This window comes from Cetorhinus maximus, chromosome 9 (assembly GCF_964194155.1).
Source record: "Cetorhinus maximus chromosome 9, sCetMax3.hap1.1, whole genome shotgun sequence".
Taxonomy (NCBI): domain Eukaryota; kingdom Metazoa; phylum Chordata; class Chondrichthyes; order Lamniformes; family Cetorhinidae; genus Cetorhinus; species Cetorhinus maximus.
This window is the reverse complement of record NC_135887.1, coordinates 107,900,748-107,924,559: the sequence shown is the minus strand read 5'-3', so window position 1 is coordinate 107,924,559 and position 23,812 is coordinate 107,900,748. Positions and strand designations below refer to the sequence as shown.

At 39.3% G+C, this 23,812-nt stretch overlaps 1 protein-coding gene across 2 annotated transcripts in view; it reads left to right on the top strand.

Moving 5' to 3' along the window:
* pik3c2a (phosphatidylinositol-4-phosphate 3-kinase, catalytic subunit type 2 alpha) overlaps positions 1-23,812 on the top strand; it is a 124,279-nt gene that overhangs the window by 88,160 nt on the left and 12,307 nt on the right. For both annotated transcript variants that reach the window (XM_078549295.1, XM_078549296.1), the window contains exons 15-26: positions 698-837; positions 2,960-3,148; positions 4,665-4,758; positions 5,983-6,077; positions 11,148-11,328; positions 12,432-12,533; positions 13,646-13,738; positions 14,243-14,372; positions 15,678-15,814; positions 16,216-16,385; positions 17,213-17,369; positions 17,978-18,087. In XM_078549295.1, coding sequence (XP_078405421.1) covers positions 698-837; positions 2,960-3,148; positions 4,665-4,758; positions 5,983-6,077; positions 11,148-11,328; positions 12,432-12,533; positions 13,646-13,738; positions 14,243-14,372; positions 15,678-15,814; positions 16,216-16,385; positions 17,213-17,369; positions 17,978-18,087 — 1,598 coding nt within the window. The remainder of the gene's footprint in view (positions 1-697; positions 838-2,959; positions 3,149-4,664; positions 4,759-5,982; positions 6,078-11,147; positions 11,329-12,431; positions 12,534-13,645; positions 13,739-14,242; positions 14,373-15,677; positions 15,815-16,215; positions 16,386-17,212; positions 17,370-17,977; positions 18,088-23,812) is intronic.

Genomic DNA, 23,812 nt, shown 5'->3' with positions numbered 1-23,812 from the left:
GTAGTATAAGCCATTGTAGGAGTTATTCTGATTATGAATAGATGGACAGGAGTGGGACCAGATGACACCGGTCCACCTCAGCTGGGCAGTGAAGAATGGCATGATTGACCTTGTCAAAGGGTGCAGAGATTGAGACCGATACGGAAGGAAAGAGCACGGCTACATAGAATTTAACTGCATTAAACCAGTTGATGTCACTGTAGCCAGGGACAAATTTTAACTTGGTTACCCATAAATTTGCGACATAAAATTTGCTTGTATATTTTGGATTTATTGTGCCCATCTAGCAAAGTTTTTTTTTATTTGGCTTTTTATACACCTTAGCTTTAGATCTTCGTACAACTCTGCACAGAAAATAATGATAGCTGTCTGTGTTGTCTCAGTTGTGATCAATATTTTACCAGGATGTGAATGCAAGGGAACTCATCTAATTAAAGCATATTTTTCATATTTAATTATATAGGAGCAAAAATTGTTAGAGAACCTGCACCGTCTGCATTTGGTAGCTTTCATGTTGGCCCTCTGCATAAATTCCTGGCAAAAGACGCATACTGGTCAAGCTGTAGAATCCTGAACTTTGGATCAGCTGAACTGCTACAGCTGTCTTTTTAATACAGACGTTATCTTTTGTCTGCTTTATGTACAACAGATAACAGTAAGAAACAGATTCTAATATATTGTTTCATTTTTAATTTAGGTGGACTTTCCATCCTTTGCCTTTGATATTGTCTACTGCCCTCCACAACCCAGCCGAGTGGTTGAGCTTGGGTTTGAAACACTGGATCAAGGTTTCCAGAAACAGCTTCTTGAGTTGTTTGCCAAAGATTTGACATTTGAGTAGGTTTTCCTGTGGGCACGTTTTTGATTTCATTTTGATTTTGTTACCATATATAGGATCCCATTGAAGGCAACATGTTTAAAAGTTCAGTTTATAAAGGTTGTGTTAATTTAGGTACACTATTGCGTGTTCTGAATAAATGAAGCACTACAAATGTGGTAAGTGGTGTTCATAAGAAACTGCAGTTATCAGTTTGTTAAACAGAGGTGAAATAGTATCCAGATGTACTGGCCCAAGTTTCAAAAATAAATTATTTCAAAGTTTTACTTGGTTGATAATCTCAAATTTATTTAATGAAGAAAACACTTTTTTTTAAATCTCGATCCTGCAAAGATTAACCCTACTTCAAAAAGGCAGAATGTATGTTAGGCTGGCTTCCTTCAAGGACAAAAAAAAGTGGGCCACTCTCCAGAACACTCTTAGTAAAAGCAGCATATTAAACCAGACAGGCCAGAATGTCCCAAGTTCAGTTTCTGGTCTGCTGAGTTAGCTGATCTGAAATGGATCAGATGTAGAACAAAAACAGACTCCTGAGCTAGAGGAAGGAAGAGTAATTGGAGCCAGGGATAAATTCACTGCATCATTTTCCAAATTAAAGGCCAGTTTCTTGTAACAGAACTACTGCATATCTATTTCCTTCCTTCCTTCCTTCCTTCTATTTTTTGTCGTCATGGGTGATGTCGGTAATTTTTTCTAATAAAAATGGTGCCAAACATTGAGCAAACATTTGAGTTCTTTAGAATTTCCTGATATAGTTGTAATGTGAGGGACTGATCTGGAAATGTATACTGTATTTAAGCCTGCTTGAAATCTGCACAGGTTCCTGCATGCTTAACTATTGACTTTGGGTAGGATTTCTGCTTTGCAGTTTATCTATGTAATGCTTCATCTTGCTGTAAGTGGCTAAATGTCTGATTTTAAAAACCTTATTAAAAACATGAAAGATTATAATTATGTTAAATTTCAAGTATGAGTTAGTTGCGTACAATGTGGCTCTAAATATGTTGCCTTAATTTATGTTGTGCCAGCAGAATAATTGCAGCAGCTCTCCAGTAATCATCTTAAGTAGAAATTCTTCTTGCATGTGTGTAGATTGAGTGAGTGTTTATGACCCTGGGGTGGTAATGTATTGTGCCTCATTGTGTCCTTGCACACTTATGTAAGATCTTGGCGCCTCAGCTCGCTCTCACTCTCGCTAAGGTAGTCAGTGTAAGGCTTATGTAAAATGTATCAGCATGCATCAACTGCCAGTGTCTGAAATAATTTGCACATTTGAAAAGACTACTTAATTGTGTACATTAAAAATACAACAAGTTTCAGCAGCAAGAGGTCACTTAAGACTTATCTCTATTACAGAGATATGTATTATGCATGGTTACTTGCAATTTTGTCCTTTTTAACTGCTAGTCCTTGGCATTCTTTTTTAACTGACTCCAGTTTTAATGTAAACAGGTGCTTCAAGACTATTTGATCTCTTGTGAAATTAGTAACACTCCTGGGAATGACCATCTGAACAGAAATGCATAACGTAACAGTATGAAGTTGATTGTTGTTTGTTTTCCCTCAAACAGTTGTCACAGCAAGCAGATGTGTACATTCCATTATATTTTACCTTCAGTAGCCTATTTAGTGCATTTCTGCTGATGCAAATTGAAACTATATTGGGGAACTGCTTAATCAGTGTGTCTGGAACAAATCATTACTTTGTTCTGAAGTGCTTCTAGGACTCAGATTCCCTGAGTTAAAATGCCAAGACTTTCCAGATGGAGTCAGTTGAGGCCATCAAACTTGATATGTTGTTGTTTCTGAATGTTTTGTAGAGACCCCTGCTGGGGAGAGCAGGTGTGGGGGCATTAATTGGATAGCAACAGGATGGATTGTTAATGCCTTCCACAGTCCAGGAGCCTCCCAATAGTTGTTGTTCTAACTCTTCTATAAAGACCACCTGGGGGACACATTCCTCAGCTAGAGCCAAAGAATTGTACTGCTGCAAGCTGACACCTTTGATAGTAAAGAATAACATTTGGTGGGGAACTGATTGGCTTTTATTGTAATATGCATTTAAAAAGAGAATAGGGAAAGTAATAGTCCTAACAGACTTCCTTTTTTTTATACCTACAGACTTTCCAAGGCAGATAAAGGACTTTTGTGGGATAAGAGACAGTATTGTTTTTCCCACAGTAACAGCCTTCCTAAGATACTTGCTAGTGCACCAAGCTGGGACTGGGATACTCTACCAGAGATCTACTCTCTGCTCCATCAATGGACACCACTCTCTCCTGTCGCTGCCCTGGAACTACTGGATTCTAAGTGAGCCCTTTTTTAAAAAAAAGAAACTCAGCTGCATTATAAGCCTAGTTTTTCCCCTGCCTGCTGCTGATAAACATCAGCCAGAGGCCCTGCTTCTGTTTACTGTGCAGTGTTTTCCAAACAGAAGCCTGCATCTGAAATACTCTATACTGATCTGTTCTCTATTCAATCAGTGCGAACATGACAGCTCGGTAATAAAGCCGGTGCTGGTCGAATCATTTGACAACAATCATTATTCTTGTAAGAGCAAAACCATGTAGTTAAGATACTAGAGGAACCCCCTAGAGCTCTGTGTCCCAGAATGGCCCAGGGCTTTAACAGTAGATTGGAATGATGGTGTAAAAAAAACTCCATTGTGCTCTTTGTGTCACTTTTATTTTTCTTGAAGGAACTGTGATGCAAAATAAATAAAGATGGAGAAGTAACTGCCATACAATCAAAATCCAATCAGATCACGTGACTCATAAGAAAACTTCAGTCAAGTTTTTTTGGGGGGTTGGTGGGTGGGTGTGTGTTGGGTCACGCACGATCATATGTACCAGGGATTCCTTTGAACTATTCAAGTCGCTTTGAGGAAAAACAAAGCAGCACTGATAAATTTGCTTCTGCATATTTTGTAAGTTATTACTGATTCCATCACTTTTAGCAGCCTTGAATCCCTCATCTCTCAATCTAGGAGCACCTTGTGGTGACAATGGCTACAACAACTGGATGGTGACTGTCCTGCATGGAACAGTATCATACCAAGGAGTAAGCATCCCCAAAAAGAGGGAAAAAGTAAGCTGGCAAGGAAGGAAGAAGAAAGGGAACAATGGGATGTACATATGAAATGCACTTTAATCCCATGAATTAAATGGCACAAAAGTATTTGAGTCATGTCTAGTGACTTTTTAAATTTATAATCACAGTTCTTTGTAGTTAATTTTCTGTTGCATCTGTAAGTTTTGATGGTACTGGTATTCTGAAGAATATAATTTGACTTGGAATCTTAAATACAAGATAATACAAATACTAGGAATGGGCAGGTTCTCTTAAGAGGAAAGATTGGACAGCCTAGGCTTGTATCCACTGGAGTTTAGAAGAGCAAGGGGTGACTTGATTGAAACCTTTAAGATCCTGAGGGGTCTTGACAGGGTCAATGTGGAGAGGATGTTTCCTCTTTTGGGAGAATCTAGAACTAGGATTCACTGTTTAAGAACATGGGGTTGCCCATTTAAGACACACATGAGAACTTTTTCCTGAGGATAGTGAGCCTTTGGGAACTCCCTCTAAAAGGCAAAGGAAGCAGAGTCTTTGAATATTTTTAAGGCAGAGCTAGATAGATTCTCGATTAACAAGGGGGTGAAAGGTTATTGGATGTAGGTGAGGGATTACAGTCAGATCAGCCGTGATACTATTGAATGGTGCAGAAGGCTCGAGGGGCGAAGTGACCTACCCCTGCTCCTAATTTGTATGTAAGTCTCAACTGTAGTTTAAACAGCATATTTGGAGTTTTGACCATAGTGGTTCTTTGTAGGTTTGCAGATCAAGAAGTGCGAAGTACAGCAGTGAACTGGATAGAACTAATGACTGACGATGAGCTGGTTGATTATCTGCCTCAATTTGTAGAGGTATGTTGATGGCTTCTTTGTTAGCTGAAACATTTGGAGACTCAACAGTGCAAACTTGTGCGTTTCCCTGATACACATCCTGTTGTATACAGGTTAATCTGAAGGCATTTTGTGGACAAACCATCAGAGAAGGTGGCACTAGCTTGAAATTGGCCTGAGTTAAAAACCAAATTCTCAGCAGCAGTGATGCTGTGATCCCTTGGTTGGCCTGAATTAAATTTGTTCACTGCTCTGAACAACGGGATTGCTTTTAAAATTCCACAAAAGAATTTTGATCTGACTTATTTAAACTTAATTGTAATGAGTATTTGCCTTGAATTAGTTTATTTTCCTCTAATTTTCTTCCCCGCCTTGGTTCCAGTTGAAAGGCATTGACTTCATTAGGATATGGTTCCATAGGTCACGCCAGGCCTGTAATATTGAGTCCAGGTGGCTATTCCTCATGTGAGCCTAAATGTGATGTAAATAGACCAGGGATCAAACCTGGCTTCTACTGTTAAGCAGTGAATTTTTCAGCATTTTTATGAATAAATTTAATGTTCATATGTTAATTTTCTAAACATATTTTCAACACAGACAGTAACAGACCTTGTTTGAGTATCAATTCCAATTAAATGGACTTGTTGCTTTCAAAAAGCTTACAGTTGCTATATTGGAATTATTTCTTCATCAAATGCCTGCTAATCTGAATGTTGGGCAAAGAGCACGGATGTCACTCTTGTGCTCGTTTGCAGAGGGATTTAATAAATTATAGTTAATCTAGTAGATAAGCCCTTGAATAATGAAAAGTCTGTTTTTTGGCTTTCATTTACCTATTTGCACCACAACAGAAGAAAAACTTGGATTAAATGATCTGTGCATGTGCAGTCCAGTTACTGGCCAAAGTTGATCTGAGCGCGTGGTCTATTCTGTCCCTATCAATTATCAACTCTTCTTTACTTGATTTCATGAATTGTACCTATGGGATTTTAATCTTGTTGCATTCAAATTCACATTTGAGTGACATCAAAAAGCTCAAAATCTTGTGTATATTTCCAATTTAAAGTAGAAATAGGACAAGACACCACACAAATGATACTCAGTTGATTTTTAAGCTAGTCTTTTATTGGATTATGTACCCTGCAGCTCTCGATGGGGCTCATGCTATTTTTCTTTTGGAGGTTGTGATTTTGTGTTTCCAGAATACAGTGGGATTTAATAATGTTACCTGTTTTATTTTTATAGGCTGTGAAGCACGAGTGTTATTTAGACAATGCCTTAGTGAAATTCCTTTTGTCTCGAGCATTGGCAAATGTTGGTGTAGCACACCACTTGTACTGGTAAGAAGATACCTTTATGCTTTCAACAAATGCTACTTTCTTAGCTAATCTACTTGGAATAAGCATTCATCAGAGCTCTGCTTTTAGAGCTTTCCCCCCCACCAAATCCAACAATGATTTTCTTCCAGCTATAGTTAAATAAATAGAAAAAGCAACATAGTGGCATCAACCAGTTCAATTCATTCTAATGTATTGAGTATTAATTGGAAATCAAAACTACATTTAACTGAAATGACTGTGTAGCTCCTGTGAAAGGCTATTAATTCCATCAAGATCAGTTAGCATCGACCAAAGCAGAAACACCTGACAACACAGCAGGGATGAAAAGAATATCGAGACCAGCATTCAAAAGCAAATACCTGTCCTCATAGGAATGCAGGTGCATAGTAGTAAAATCTTACATCCATTCTTTTTTTGCCTTGGCATGAGTACATAATTGTCAGTGTAGCTCTAAACGATATGCTTTCATGCACATAGTTTTATTAGTCTTGCTGTTATACCAGATCAAGTGCTGTCTTGATTGTTGAGAATAATTACTCCCAAGGAAGTGTCCATTTTTCCCTCAATTCCATGTTTGAATGTCTGCCCCTGTTACAGCACCTAAACAGCCCTGATCAACGTTATAGATTACATTCACTGTAACTGTAGTCCAGTATTCCTCGCCAGCCTTCTAGACCTGTCTGCCTTACAGGTTTCATTGGGTCGAAATCCTAAGACTTGCTCCCTGACAGCACTGTGTTGAACCTACACCATAGGAACTGCAGTGGTTCAAGAAGTGACTCACCAACACCTCCCCAAGGGCAAATAGAGACGAGCAGTAAATGCTGGCCTTGTCAACGACACCTGCATCCCATGAATGGATTTTTAAAAATGTCCACCAAGCATCCTTCCCGAGCATCTCTGTTTCCAGCTTAGTGGAACTGCTTTACCCAGTTACCCTGTAATCCACTAAGGATCTATCCTTGGCCCCCTCCTATTTCTCTTCTACATGCTACTCCTCTGTGAAATCATCTAAAGACATGATAACAGCTTCTACATATATACTGACAAACAAACAACCCTACCTCACCACCATTTCTCTTTACTCCTCCACACTTCTGTGTTGTCAGCCTGTTTCCCTGATATCTAGTCCTGGATGAGCCACAATGTCCTTCACTTAACATTGGGAAAACTGGAGCCATTTGTCTTTAACTCATGCTACAAATCTGGTCCCCTCACCATCAATTGAACCACCTCCCTTGCCACTGTCTGTGACAAAATCAGACTGTTTGGAACCTTAGCATCGTATTTGACCCTGATCTGAACTCCCTATCCCATATCCTCTTCATCACAAGAACTGCTGACTTCCACCTCTTGTGACATCTCCCATCTCCATCCCTGCCTCTGTCCATAATGCTGCTGAAACCCTCAGCTGTGCTTTTTATCTCCAGACTCAATAATTCCATTGCTTTCCTGACTGGCCTCCCATTTTCCAGCCTCCATAAACTTGAGCTCATTCAAAACTCTTCCCATATCCTAACATACATCGAGTTTTGCTCACCCATCACCCTGGGCTTTAACTGCAGTGGCTTCTGGTCCATCAAATTCCCCCCCCACCCCGCCCCACCACCACCACCACCACTCCCATTGTGTTGAAATTTCTCCAGAGCCTTATCCCTCCAGACATCTGTAGTCGTCTCCAGCCTTACAACCCTCAGAACTCTTCACCTTTGGCATCTGACAAATTCCCCAGTCCCATTCAAAACTAACCTGTGGAAGCAATATTTCACTGATAAATCTATGGAACAAGTTCACGAGGGAGACAATAGACACTATTGGTGTTGGTTCATTCAGATCTGAATTAGCTAAGTTTATTTCTGTGAATAACATTTTACATGCAACATGAGTAATTTGAGGCATGCTTGGGAGGAAGAGGTAACTTTGGACTTGTGATTTCCATAGGTTTGCAGCACTGGGGCTTTCTTCATATCATCTGGGTCTGTTGTAGACTAATTGATAATGATGGCCTGGCCCTTCCCTATCTCCGTATTGCCCTTCAGCCCTACAACCTTCTGATAGCTGCGCTCCTCTAATTCTGGCTTTTTTAGCATCCGGTGGCCTTCAACTGCCTTGGCCCTAACCTCTGAAATTCCCTTGCTAAACCTCTCTGCCTCCCTATCTTATTCCTCCTTTAAGATGCAGTCCATAAAAATCCTTCTTATTGAACAAGCTTTTGGCCATTTGCCCTAATATTTCCTTATGTGACTCAGTCTCTTATTTTGTTTTATAATGCCTCTTGGGACATTAAAGGCACTATATAGCTATGTTCTTGTTAATTAAATTGTTGATTAGTTGTAGCAATGAATAATCATGCATCTGAGGATGGTATCTGGGACATGTTTTTCCTCCCCCACCATTGGTGGTTCTCCCTTCATTATCTATATTCTGAGGGCTGGAATTCCCTTCATAAACCTCTCCAACTCTTTCCCCCTCCTTTAAGACTATATTTAAACTTTTTTGATCGAGCTTTGTCTGTGAAATACCTTGGAACATTTTACAATATTAAAAAGCTATATTAATGCAAGTTGCTGTTGATTATTTGAAAATTTGACTTGCCATAATTGCCCCTTTTTGAATAACTTGAAACAACCCAGCACTTCAGCTTTGATGGCTGTTGAGTTGAGCGGCTTTTGGTTGGTTTCCTGACATTAATCTCATATTCCAATATTCCTCCAGACTTGAAGTCGAACCACAATCATTCACACCTAGTGTGAACAATTGCCTTAGACCATAATACGTAGGACTAGAAGTAGGCCATTCAACCCATTGAGCCTGCTCCACCATTCAATGAGATCATGGCTGATCTGGTAATCTTCAACTCCACTTTCCTGCCTTCTCCCCATAATCTTTGATTTCCTTACTGATTAAAAATCTATCTCCACCATGAATATACTTAACGACCCAGCTTCTACAGCCCTCTGTGATAAAGAATTCCACAGATTGACTACTCTTTTGAGAGAAGAAATTCCTTCTCATCTCTGTTTTAAATGGGCGACCCCATTACGACCTCTGGTCCTAGACTCTCCCACAAGGGGAAACAACCTCTCAGCATCTACCCTGTCAAGTCCCCCAAGAATCTTGTATGTTTCAATAAGGTCACCTCTCATACTTCTAAACTCCAATGAGTACAGGCCCTACCTACTCAACCTCTCCTCATAAGAAAATCCCTCCAAGTCCAGAATCAAATCTAGTGAACCTTCGCTGGACTGCATCCAATGCCTGTATATCTTTCCTTAGATAAGGGGGACAAAACTCTTCACAGTATTCTAGGTATGGTCTAACTAGTGCCTTGTATAGTTTTAGCAAGACTTCCCTATTTTTATACTCCATTCCCTTTGAAATAAAGGCCAACATTCCATTTGCCTTCCCTATTATCTGTTGAATTTGTACGTTAGCTTTTTGGGATTCATATACAAGGATTTCCAAACCCCCCTGTGCTGCAGCCTTCTGTAGTCTTTCTCCATTTAAATAATATTCAGGTCCTCTATTCTTCCTGCCAAAGCGCATAACCTCCCATTTTCCCACATTATATTCCATCTGCCACCTTTTTTTGCCCACTCGCTTAACCTGTCTCTATCGACTCCTTGTGTCATCCTTGCCACTTGCCTTCCCACCTATTTTTGTATCATCTGCAAATTTGGCAATAGTACATTCACTTCCTTCATCTAAGCCATTAATGTATATTGTAAATAATTGAGGCCCCAGCACTGATCCCTGTCGCACTCCACAAGTTACAGGTTGCCATCCTGAAAATGCCCCCCTTATCCCAACTCTCTGCCTTCTGTTAGTTAGCCAATCCTCTATCCATGCTAATATATTACCCCAACACCATGGGCTCTTATTAAGTAGCCATGCATGCAGTATCTTATTGAACGCCTTTCGGAAATGCAAATGTATTACATCTACTGGTTCCCCTTTATCTACCCTGCTAATTACCTCCTCAAAGAATTCCGATTATGGAGCCAGTAATAAAGACACTGTAGGTCTTTTAGAAACTAGCACAAAGCCAGAAAAACTCCAAACATGGAGATTTGTTGCTTAATGAGCACCAACATGCCCATAAAAGCAACTAACTTGGTTAATAGCAAAAATTAACTACTGGCCTGACATTGAAGGGATAGTTAATTTTGGCTGTTGAAGTCTCTACCAGTGATGACTTGCTAGTAATAATTGATTCATCATTTTCAAATTCCACACGAAACCCCATATGTAGCTGTGTGTTCACTCAGGTTGCTCATACATTTAACTTGGAACTCTGTGTTGGTGTCACCAGTTCCTGATGATGTGGGTTTTACACACCCAGTGGCAACTTTAAAGTAATCTTGAATTTGCTAAATCTGGCCACCAAGAACATTTTCTTTTTTTTAATTCAGCTATTCCTGGTGGCCCATTAAGTGAATCTGGAAAGATAAATTTGCGGTTTCAACAATCTGCACAAAGCCTGTGCAGCATGACTGGCAGCACCAAAACCTGTGAAACTCGATAATAAATCCACTTTAATGGTCAATGTAGTTGTCTTGTGCAGCTTTGGATTAAGTGTATAGTATTTTGTTTCACCACAGGGCCACGTTGTGAAATTCTCTCGTGCTGTAACAATTGCAGTTATTTCACCATAATCCGTTGAATAAAATAGGTTTAATTCCAATTGCAGAGTCTGCAAAGGAGAGATTCTGTCTTTTTCCAGTAGTCTAGGTCTGCTTTTATACTGGCACTGTTATTTTGGATCCTTAACGGTGAAAACATTAGCTAGCTCCTGTTGTTTATACTGCTGAATCCAACCTCATTTTTCTGTTTGCATTTATCGTTATAAAATTTGAAATACAGTACTAAACTGGTGATCATTTCTGAGGTCGGTGATTAGCTTGTTGGTTCTGCAGGTTTATTTAGTGAGTGATACAGACTCTGTGTCATAACTTAGCAGATCAACCCTGTTAACAAGCTGCTTGGGGCTTATAGTTGTGTTACCTTATTGGAGGCTTTGTATTCATCATTTGCAAAAGGCCCTTATTTAATTCCACTCTAATTTTATAGGCTATTGAAAGATGCACTTCATGACCCGTATTTTGGAATGCGCTATGAACTTCTTTTGGGTGCCCTGCTATATGTATGTGGGCAAGGCTTGCGAAAGGAGTTTGAAAAACAGACCAAACTAGTACGGAAGTTGGGAGTGGTAGCAGAAAAAGTGCGCCAAGCCAGTGGATCAACAAGGCAGGTATGGCATCAATATCAAAAAAACTTTTAATATGCTGTTCTTAGCTCTAAAGATGTTATGTTTTGAGTTCACCAGTAGCCTAGATTATTGCAAAAGCTAATTAAGGCTGCAAGAGCATTGAAATAAGTTCTTTGTATTTACACTAGTCACATGCTCCCCTCCTACTCTTTTTTTTTCTCTCTTCCATTCCCCTTGAAAAATTGTCCCTTTCAAACAGATGACTAGCCTGCACAGATTTTATTTGAAGATGACCATTCCTGATGACCAGCCAATCATTAATCTCCAGCACACGTGTACTAGCATGTATGCTGTAAGAACAAACATAACTGGTATGTTCTTTGCAAGAGTCCCTATCTTCCATCTTATGTTTTAATAAAATCTAAGTTGCTGAGATTTTTAGTTTTACCCACTAATGGAGTGTTTACTCAACTGTGCTGTTTTGTGCTATTCCATTCTTTCCACTGTGGCACTTTTTGATTATCTTGTATTTAAGATTCCAAGTCAAATTATATATTTCAAAATACCAGTTCCAGCCAGTAAGTGCTGTGCTGCAGGAAAAACAGTTAACTTTTCTGCATTGTTATACTGTTTGAGCTGGTTCTTGCAATTGGGGAAAAACCTTTTCCTCTCACCCAAAGCTATTCAATTCTTCTTTATAGTTCGGCTGTAAAAGTGTTCCTTTCTTGCATGTGGAAACCTCCCTTTTTCCTTTTGCTGATAACCCTTCTCTCAATTGTCTGCACTCTCCCTCCAAACCCCAGCGGCAGTTGACATTGTGGTAAATTTGATGGTGTTAAATTTGACTGATAATCAGCAACACTGATTTGCTTGCAAAAGTGCAAGACCACTGATGTGATATGAATTGGGGAAATCTTGCTTTACACTAGTGCCCCATTTATTAGCAAATGGAGGAAAATATACAGCTGTCTTGGAACGAATGAACTGCACTCTTCATTCTTTTCTCACCCATACTTCTACAAGAAAATGCACAAAGCCAGTGATGGTTTTCATTCCATATTCTTCAAGCATATCAATCCCTCCAGCAGTAAAGGGTAAGGTCACTTCACATAATTACTAATATCAGTGTTTTCTTTGTTTTAAAGGTTGTCCTTCAGGAAGGCATGGATCATGTCCAGTCATTCTTCAAATATAAATGTCGCCTGCCCCTCAATCCAAGCCTAGTGGCAAAAGAGTTAAATGTTAAGGTACGCAGACATCCAATAACTTATCAAAACCATCTTATAATGCAACTTGTGCATTGTTTTAAACTTTCCTTGTAGACTACCTATGATTCTGGCAGCTGCACAGAAACACCTGGAATTTGAAGTTTATTTTCAGCCTCAATTATGTTCTCTGATATTAATCATTTAGTTGCTATAAATTTGCTTTTGATCAGTGATCTTTTCGGAGTTGGAAGTTACCGAGTTGCTACCAACTTTTAACTGACATTTCAATGTATTATACTTGTGATTAATCCTCTTAAATAAATGTTTTTAAGTGTTGCCTTTTTCTGCCATATAATCTACATCGTATTTTGCTGAAAATCTAAAAGCAGACTATTTAAGATTGTATGAAATAAAAATTCTGACTGTCATGATTTAGAAAAACTTTTTTTTATTTTAAACCCGTTGTACAGTGAGTCTCAACATCTCCTTGAATGATATCTTACCAGGCCAACTATAATTAAAATCCTACATTCAAGCTACACCTTGACATGGAGCCCACTGACCTGCATCTATAGTGCATGTGTACACTTGTGTGCTATTTTGTAGTCATTTGGTATAGGATTTCTACAACTTATGTCTAAGCCTTTACAGTAAATGTTTAACTTATTACACATTGGGTACAAAACCAAACTTGAGTGTAGTTCACTACCTTTTAAAATTTGCAGTATTTTAGTGCTGTTTCTCAACACCTTTTGTAAACTGCAGCACAGTTTGTGTCTTTCCTTTTAACTTTCCACCCACTTGTCCTTGATAGTTTTCCCCACTTGTGTTTAACTAATCTAAACCATACAACCATTCCTCAACCTGAAGAGAACTTCCAGCAAGCTGCTTGACTCAGTTGGTAGCAATCTTGAGTTCATAAGTTGAATTTGAATCCTGTCATGAGCAAAAGCACTTAGTCCTGGACTGAAGTGTGAGCAGAGATTGAGAGTGCTGCATTGTCAGTTACTGCCTTTCAGTTAAGTCCTTTAATTCATGTGACATTAGCTTTGTGCTCTGGATAGTGCCAAAGAGTCTCCCTCTAAAGCTTTTGGCTATTAATATGACTTCCTCTTTCCTGATTGTGTGCCTTTTTATATATATATATATAGGCTTGTTCCTTCTTCAGTTCCAATGCAGTTCCGCTGAAGGTAACACTGGTGAATGCTGACCCCCTGGGGGATGAAATCAATGTTATGTTTAAGGTATGTCAATGTTTACAGTGGGACTTTTATAGAAATTCTGGAGGGAAAGAAATAGGAATTTGAGAGATTGTGGATGGGACTGCAAGTCTGTTAATACAAATGCACCAGCAGTTTTGCTGGTGTTTCATCTTTCACTCTCACCAAGGTCTTGAATTCCAATTCCTAACCATTGTTAAATGATTCTCACTTCCATATTTTAGAAGCTCATTTCCATGTTGCTGGCGTACTTCCATAACCTTCCACTTTCTGGCCCATTGACATGAGAAATTTTGTGGACTTTGTAGCGACTGATATTGGTATGGAAGAAATATGAAGATAAAGACCTGGTTCAAAATTTTTGTTTGTGGATGCTCATTATCAAGTTTTATACATAATGCCCTCAATGCCAGCTTTCTGCTTAACCCAATACACAAGTTCTAAGTAATTGAATGATACTGATCAAGAAGATTTCAGTTTGCTTCTGTAATTGAAGCATTGAAACCCTCTGTTTTCTCTTGCGTGCAGATTGGAGAAGATTTGCGACAAGACATGCTAGCACTGCAAATGATCAAAATTATGGACAAAATCTGGCTTCAGGAAGGGTTGGACTTGCGCATGGTCATTTTCAAATGTATCTCCACAGGGAAGGATAGAGGTATGTTGTATTTGGGTGTATGTAGTTACCACTGATGTCTAAGTCAGCTTTCAAAAGAGTGCTATACGCTGAGTATTTCTTGCATTGAATTGTGTAAAACCCACTGATTTTTCACTCCTAAATATATTTGATACTCTGAACATACATTTCTCCTTGCATGGCTGGAGAAAGAAATGAAACTTGCGCAAACTTATAATTTTCAGTCCCATATTTTTCTAGTTTTAAGTGCAGATTTTTCAAATAGATTTTGTCATGAAGTTGCTGTTCACTTCAGACAATGTGTATCAAATGCACACCAGTCTGCTTGTAGAAATGCAAAGTTTATGTTGGGTCCATGGCCCACAGGCCACTGAAGCTGATTTTTCTGCTAAAATCTAAATTATTAGACAGAATAAATAAGGACCAATCCTTGTCTGTATTTTTCAGCCACTCACCTGGATGAACTCCTTGGAACATTATGGAGCCCTCATTGAAATTAAAACAAAATCATGCCTTTCTTTAAATGAAGACGTTGTCTCTTTTCAAGCACAAAGTATTGTCTGAATGGCTTACTTCGCCTGAATCTTGAAACTTATGCAACTTCCTTAAATTTCCAAAAGGTGGTTTTGTGTAGGCAACACAGTGGGCTGAAGATTGCCCATTCAGCTGGCAGGTGGTTAAGTAGGGCCTTGCTAGAGGATGCAAAATGTTAAAAAGTATGTCAGACATTGGAATTAGAGGATGTAAATGGACAGTTGCAAAAAATAAATTTCAAACAGAGGAAAAACTTATTTCGTTACATTTGGAATAATTTTGCAACCAGAGAATAACAGATACAAATTGAGGTTTTTCTTGACTTTGTTAAATCAGGGCTTCCCAAACTGGGGTTTGCGACCAGTGGAGTCGCGAGTCAAGATTCCGGGGTCATGAGCTGTGTCGCTCCGACTGAATGTTAACAGCTCCAAGGCCTTGCTAAGTTTTTGTATTTTTTCTTAAAATGGTGGGCGTGACCTAAATAACCAATATTTGAGGCCTGATTCCTGCTCCAAAAAACCCACCGAACAGGTAGGCTTTAAAAAATACATAAAGATCAAACACTCTACCCCCACCCCGCTGCACCTCTCATAGGTCAACCCCACCCACTCTCTCTGCTCCCACCAAGGGGTTCACAGCAATTTTCAAGCCTTGAAATGGGGTCAAGAGTTGGAAAAAGTTTGGGAAGCAGTGTGTTAAATGGCAAGATAGAGAGGGACCAGCTGTGATGACCTGCGGGATTGTTTCTCATCTTGACTATTACCTTTTCTTCATTTCCTTTTCTCCCTCTAGGCATGGTTGAACTTGTACCAGCTTCAGAAACACTTAGAAAAATCCAAGTTGAGTATGGAGTGACTGGCTCATTCAAGGACAAACCACTAGCTGAATGGCTCAGGAAGTACAATGCCACTGAAGAAGAATATGAGAAGGTATACATCTGCTTATTTACACCTGGGTTACTTTTTTAGTCTTTGTCTAGTGCTCAACATATCTTTTAGAAATATCCCTTCTCGGTGATGGATGTGGTGCCAGTCAAGCGGGCTGCTTTGTCAGGGATGGTGTTGAGCCTCTTGAGTAGTTGGAGCTGCACTCATCCAGGCAAGTGGGGAGAGTATTCCATAACACTCCTGTCTTGCACCTTGTAGATGGTGGACAGGCTTTGGGAAGTCAGGAGGTGAGTTACTCACCGCAGAATTCCCAGCCTCTGACCTCACTAATAACTAGTCAACTGGTGTGTTGAGAAGTACTAAAGTAAATATTTTGTGAATTATTCAGTACATGTGCTTGCATACACCTGAAAACTAACCTTTTGAAAACCTCAACGCTACAGGCATCTGAAAATTTCATCTATTCATGTGCCGGGTGCTGTGTAGCTACCTATGTGCTGGGAATATGTGATCGTCATAATGACAACATCATGCTCAGATCAACCGGCCACATGTTCCATATAGATTTTGGAAAGTTTCTTGGACATGCACAGATGTTTGGAAGTTTTAGAAGGTGAATTTATGTTTTATTTTTAATCTTGTATTTTCCAGTTCAGAATTTTGTTAGCTGTTTTACAAAGATTATTGTTGTCTTATACAAGAATCTGCAAAGGAATTAATGACTAAAATGCGATTTGAGCAGAAGCAATTGTGCCATAGAATACATTTACCCTTTCAAGAGGCTTTGCTGTCATTGATGTTTAATTTATCGAGGAAACGTAATCTGTTTTAGCAATTCCCATTTTGAATATCTGCACGAGAATATTTTGCTGTTTTACGTGAGACAATTTGATGAGTAAACACAAATTGGTTAAGATTGAATTAAGTTTTGCACCCTCTAGAGGTCAAATAAATGAGGTACAGGAATGTTTGAAGTTTTTTTTAAAAGCCTTTTTAAAAAATCTTTGAATTGTTTTCACATATTTGGCATGTTGGCAATGAAGAATTGTATCTATTTCAGGCACCCAGTGCCAGCATCAAGCACAACTAAGTCTGGTATCAAGCTACTGTTATGGCTCATTGAGAATGAATATTATGACACAGACCAGTAAGGTCTGTGACTTGAGTTAGTTTGAGTCAGCTGGGACACTGGATAGAGTTGTACATTTCGTTGTGTTCACATCTGAGAATGGGGTTGGAGGGTTGCATTTGGATCGAAGAGTAAAATCAATCCAAGTTCCCTCTCCTAATCAATTGTGAGTACTGCTACAAACTGCACGTGTGCAGATGTTTAAGGTAAGATCTGGCTTGGCTTACTTCGTCATGTTCAATGGGACATTATGCAAAAATGCAAAGTTTTTTGGCATTTTTAGCGTGGACACATTCTTTTCTTTCCTTCAGAGATCGAGCCCCATTTGTGCTGACCTCCGACATGGCTTATGTGATTAATGGTGGGGAGAAACCAACCAGTCGATTTCAGTTGTTTGTAGACTTGTGCTGTCAGTCATACAATCTCATCCGCAAGCATGCCAACCACTTCCTGAATCTCCTGTCACTGGTAATGCATACTTTGGTTGTCCTTGATTAACTAAGCAAGCACTGTCCAAGAAATGATTGAGATATAACAGCCAGCTTAAGTTCAGCAGTTAAAACAAAATGCTTGAGAAGCAAGGCAGATCAGTGTTTGATAAAAGAAACTGATTCATGTTTTGGTGCATGCCCTATATCAAATAAAGATAAGCTAGCTCCTTTTTTGGGATCTAAGAGCAGGTTGGTTACCTTTTGCCCATCCGTAGAAGCATCAGCCTTATAATTCCTAATGCTGTTCCCTTTTAAAGTTCTGTTTTAAATGAATTTGGTTTTGAGACTTTACTACTTTACCAATAAATTACATGGTTAAAGGAAAACAAAATGGAAAACGTCTTTTGAAAAATCCAAACAAATCTACATCTCCTTTTACCTTTCTGTATTTGTATACAACCACAGTAATTTATTTTCCTGGTTAAAAACTTACACAAGCTACAAGCCTCCATGGTTTCATACCTTTTTATTAGACCAACCTCCATGTTGTTGATCTGGTGATTTTTGCAGTTTTTTTTTCCAACTTAAGAAATTAGTAAGTGTTTCCACTACTGCATTAATCACATTACCTCTGACCTTTTTCAGATGCTGTCTTCTGGATTGCCAGAACTTACTACTGTGCAGGATCTGAAATATGTTCAAGATGCTCTGCAACCCCAGACGACTGATGCTGAAGCCACCATCTTTTTCACCAGGTAAGATGAATTACAAATAAACTATCCAAATTGAAACACGCTTGAGGTAGAATGGCTATATAGAGTCACATACATTGCCAAATACTGAAATCATACAAATACATTGATACAAGATGGAGAGAAACTTGAGCTCCGCAACTTTAAAAACCCAAACAAAACTACCTCTCTTTGTACCTTTTGTGTACAGATATACAATTATAATATTGACCCACTGAGTATTTCCAGTATTTTCTAACTTCATTTTGGTCACTTGGGGTTTGGAGTTTCTACATTCTACTAATAATTCAACGTGATTTTTGAATGCTTCAAAACTTTAATTTATGCGGTGATTTGAACGAAGTAATGTCAGGGAAAGGAGAATTTGGTACTTTTTGCATAAAAAGGGAAAAAGGTAAATAATATAATTTGAAGCAACTTTACATTGAGATAAACGAAAGCAATATAATGTGCTTGAAGTATGAAATAAAACCAGAAAATGCTGGAAATACTCAGATCAGGCAGCATCTGTGGAAAGAAAAACAGTTAATGTTTCGGCTTGATGACATTTTGTTAGAACTGGAAAAATTAGAAATGTAATCGGCTGAAGTGAGCACACTGGCAGTGAAAGGGGGAGGGGAGGAAAGAACTAAAGGGGAAGGTCTGTGATAGGATGGAAAGCAGGAAAGATTAAATGATCATGGATGATGGTGAAAAGCAAAAGGTGATGGTATATGGGACAGATAAGGATGCAAAAGATGGGTCCAGAGGAAGTGTAAATGGCAGTAGCAGAATCATCTGGCGAGTCTTGAAGGCTGCAAAATGTTGTCATGTTCACATTACAGTATTGACCCAAGAGGAGGAGGAGAAGGAGAAGTTTGGATCCTGAAATGGCCTGAGCTGGGGCAGTATGGGTTTAATTACTAGGTTAAGGTTTCTGAGCAATATGCAAAAAAGTTTTTAGCAGGAATGAAAGTGAAATTTTTGTGTTTAACTATGCATCAGATTGATTTGTCAGAAATAAAATTCACTGAGTTATTGCAGTGGTGCCAGGAGACATTTAGCAGCATAGTGTTCAATAGTTCAGAAATAGGAAGTTTCAGAAAGGGGACAAATGCATGGCAGTCTAAACTGGGTTTAGAGTACATGGGCATAAATGTACATAGTGGTAAAATAAGGTTGATGAGCTGCAGGTACAAAACGTCACACAAGTGTTCTGCCTTGTAATCATACATGGTACATGCCCTCCATTCAAGTGAGCCTGTATTTTCTTCCCTTAATCTCATCACCAGTTCCACCTTTTTTTGGGTGCATGTATCAGCATGTTCCTTGAGATGTGCACTGACTGCTACCTTTTGGACTATGTTGTTTGGGCCCTCATAGCAAGTGGATCAGTTGGTTGTGAAACTATAAACAGCCAGTAAAAGATTAGGATCAATGGCATTCTTAGTTGATGTATTGAACTAATTCAGACCAGGTGATGTGCAGTTATATCAATTAAGAACTATGGGTTGGATTTATAACAGGCAACATGGCAGCCAGGCTGGGCTCCCCCTAAGCAAAACTTCTCCCGATTAAGTCAGATGGCAGAAGGGGCTGATGAGGGATGTCAATTAGGCTCATTAATGAGCCACTGACACTCATTATCCTTGAGCCCACTGCAATTTAGTGGTGAATTGGGGATTAAATGGGTGCCATACAAACTGCCCATGCTCTTGGAAGTCTGTCCTGCAAACCCTGTTTGGTGGTCATGGAGGGAGGAGGGTGGATCTCTTTTAATCATGCGCATTGTTCGATCAAGGAACCCAGTATTGGGTAGGAGCTAGCCACTGAAAGACACCCTCCTGCACTTTTACAATCCCCATCGAGACCAATAACTTAAAAAGAAATTGGAGCTTCCAGTGAATAGCTGGAAAGGATCACACAAGATTTCAAGTTTTAGGACTTTTACCATAACACAACTAAAAGCAACACTGAATAAACACTATTTCTTGAGGCAACTAGTACTCTAAACTATAGAAAGGATCTTCCATTTAACATTTAAAATAACCAAAAATCTCTCTATATGGTTGTACTTTGCTCTGTCTCTTAAGTAAATACTCTATTCTCCCAGAACCAGTCCAAAGTGATTCTTTGCTCCCAAAGGTTTGCTTCCATTCTTTTCCTTTTCCAGCGAGATCACTTTAAATCTCTGAACTGGCTTTTATGATTAGGGTTACTCTGGCAATTCAAACCTCTGGCCAAAGCTATGCGAATCTTCTAATCTAGTTTAAATCCTCTCAAACTCAGTCTCTTCAATCTAAGCGCAAGCTGTCACCTGCATTCCTGCATGGTGAACCATAGAAACTTGCTGCTTCCATCCCGCATTGCAATCTCTCACTTGGATCCAAGCCAATTAGTGAAGTCAGAACCAAGACGCTGAGCTTTTCCTTACTGAGCAAGTTTATTGACTTGGTCCAGTCTCAACACTCCTCACACCGTGTTCCAGCTGTCCCCTATTTATATGTTGTTTTTAAAAAACCAAATAAAGCAGTAAATTAAATTAATGCTTAACAGGGGTGACAGTCCCTGATAGGGCACTGTAACTAAAACAAAACTTTCAAAGGAAACTTGTGTAATTAAATTAAAATGTCATTCCTGGGACTGGTGATGCACTCCAGCTCCTGCGGTGCTCAAAGTACTTAATTAAACAATGTCCTTCACCTGTAACGATATAATTAACACCCTATTAACAGTGGATTCTGACATACTTTCTGGGGAACACAGTTCCACAGACTAACAACCTTCAGAGAAAACAATTCTCCGCGTGCCCATCTTAGAAGGAAGACTTCTTATTCTTAAAACTTTGTCCCCTAGTTCTAGTCATCCCCAGAAGAGGAAATATATGAACATACAAATTATGAGCAAGAGTAGGCCACTCAGCCCTTCGAACCTGCTCCGCCTTTCAATAAGATCATGGCTAGTCTGAATGTAACCTGAGCCCCACATTCCTGCCTACCTCCTTGTTAATCAAGAATCTATCTAGCTGTGCCTTAAAAATATACAAAGACTCTACTTCCACCGTCTTTTGAGGAAGAGAGTTCCAAAGACTCTTAACCCTCTGAGAGAAATATCCTCCCGGTATCCACCCTGTCAAGTCCCCTCCAGGATCTTTTATGTTTCAATAGATCACCTCTTATTCTTCTAAACTCCAATGGACGTAGGGCCCAACCTGTTCAATCTTTCTTCATAAGGTAAGTCCTTCATCCCAGGAATGAGTCAAGTGAACCTTCTTTGAACTGCTCCTAACGCAATTATATCTTTTTTCTCAAGTAAGGAGAGCAAAACTGTACAGAGTGCTCCAGATGTGGTTTCACAAAGGCCCTGTACAGCTGCAGTAAAACTTCCCTACTTTTATATTCCATTACCGTTTAAATAAACACCATCATTCCATTTGCCTTCCTAATCACTTGCTGTACCTGCATTCTAACTTTTCCTGATTCTTGTACCAGGGTACCCGGATCCCTCTGTATCACTGAGTTCTGCAATCTCTCTCCATTTAAATAGTGCACTACTTTACTATTCTTCCTGCCAAAGTGGACATGTTCACATTTTCCCACATTATACTCCATCTGCCAAATTTTTGCCCACTCACTTAACATACCTATAACCCTTACCTCCTCTTAACTTATTTTCCTACCCTCCTTGGTGTCACTGACAAATTTAGCTATCATACAATCGGTCCCTTCATCGAAATCATTGATATAGATTGTAAGTAGTTGAGGCCCTGGCACTGATACCTCTGGCACTCCCAATAGCTACAGCTTGCCCACCCAAAAAAGACCCACTTATCCCAACTCTCTGCTCCCCAGATTCTAGGCTGCAGATTCCCCAACCAGGCAAAACATTTTCACAGCATTTACCCTGTCAAGCCCCTTAAGAATTTGAATTAGATCACCTATCACTTTTCTAAACTTATGGGAATAAAGGCGTAGTCTAGTCAATGTCCAGCCCCCGCATCCCAGGAACCAGCCTGATGAACCTTCATTGCACTCCCTCTAGGGCAATTATGTCCTTCCTAAGGTAATGAGATCAGAACTGCACACAGTACTCCAGGTGCAGCCTCACCAATTACCTGTATAATTGTAGTAGGAAATGATTTACTCTTGAATTCCAATCTGTTTGTAACAAAAGCTGATATACCATTTGCCTTCCAAATTGCTTACTATACTTGCATGTTCACTGAGATTCATGTACATGGAGACCCAAATCCTTCTGCACACCTTTTCCCAGCCTCTCACCGTTCAAAAGATATTTTCGATTTTTTTTTTTCCCTACCAAATTGGATAACTGCATTCTTCACCACATTGTATTCCATCTGCCATATTCTTACCCACTCACCCAGCCTGTCTATAGCCCTTTGCAGCCTCGTTGTGTTCGCCTCGCTGCTTATTTTCCCGCCTTTGTATCATCAGCAAACTTGGTTACATTATACTCAGTCCCCTCATCTATGTCATTAATATAGATTGCAAATAGCAGATACCCAAATACTGATCCTTGTGGTACCCAACTCATTACAGCCAACATGAAAATGTCCCGTTTACTCTTATTCTGCCGCTGTTACTGTTAACATTAAAATTGTGCTGCAATCAAGTTCATGCTTTAAGTTAACAATTAAGAGCAGCTGTCCCCAATTGAGGTGGTGTTAGGGCTTCATTGCAAGAGTATAAAAGGTATTCACACTGGATGTTAGGGGGAACTGGAGGAATCTGTCTCTTTAAGACTGATTTATTTCCTAGCCTGTAGGGTAATGTACAGACTGGCTTCAGACTCAATCTTTCCTCGACATACTAATTGTTATGAAACAGCAGTTGGTAAAAGCTGAGTTGTTTAAATCCCAGAGGTAAACTTGAAACAAATGTCAATAATCTATATTTTCAATTGGTATGTTTAAGATGCAGCTCTGAATTCAGGTATAAGGCCACTGAGCCTCAACAGGTTTTTTTTATATAAAACTAAATTAAACGTGTATTAATTTAACAACAAATTAAATGCATACACATGTCTCAAATTACTACCATAATAACTTATAAACAAATCCCCAAATGAATCACTCCTAGGTAAATCTTCACCAAGACAACAATAACCCATAGACTTTAAACAGACACCAGGCAAAGCATATTTGACCTTAAGAATTAAAAATGAGATTCCTTTGCAGACACAGTGGAAGACTTACAGGTTGGTTAGATCTTAAATGCCTCTACCCTACACACAATCTCCTTCCTCTCTTTAAACATAGCTTCCCCTTTGATTGTAAATTTTCGATGGTATCCGAGGCTTTTAACATTACATCTTCTTCTAACAATAACGTTTTCATCCCACTAATTTTATTAGTAAAATAAACACATTGCTTGGCGTCTCCCAACTAGGTGCAAGATTTGACTCCCACTCTTAATGCTTTATTCAACAAATGTAAATTTACACTCTACCTTCTATCCTCCTTACATTTATCTAACTAACACCTCAAAACTGCTATACATCAAAGCACCCAGACTAACTGACTTTAATCTAATTAAGGCACGCACAGACAGACACACACACACCACTACAATTCCATTTTAAAAATTCGCCAATAGCATTATAGCCAATATCCCTTCATGACACAGATACTGGATTTAACAGTTACATGCTGTAACAGGGAACGTTCTGAGGCAAGGTAAAGGCACCTTGATGGCAGAGGTAACTCTGCTGTGGATCCAACCTGTGCTGA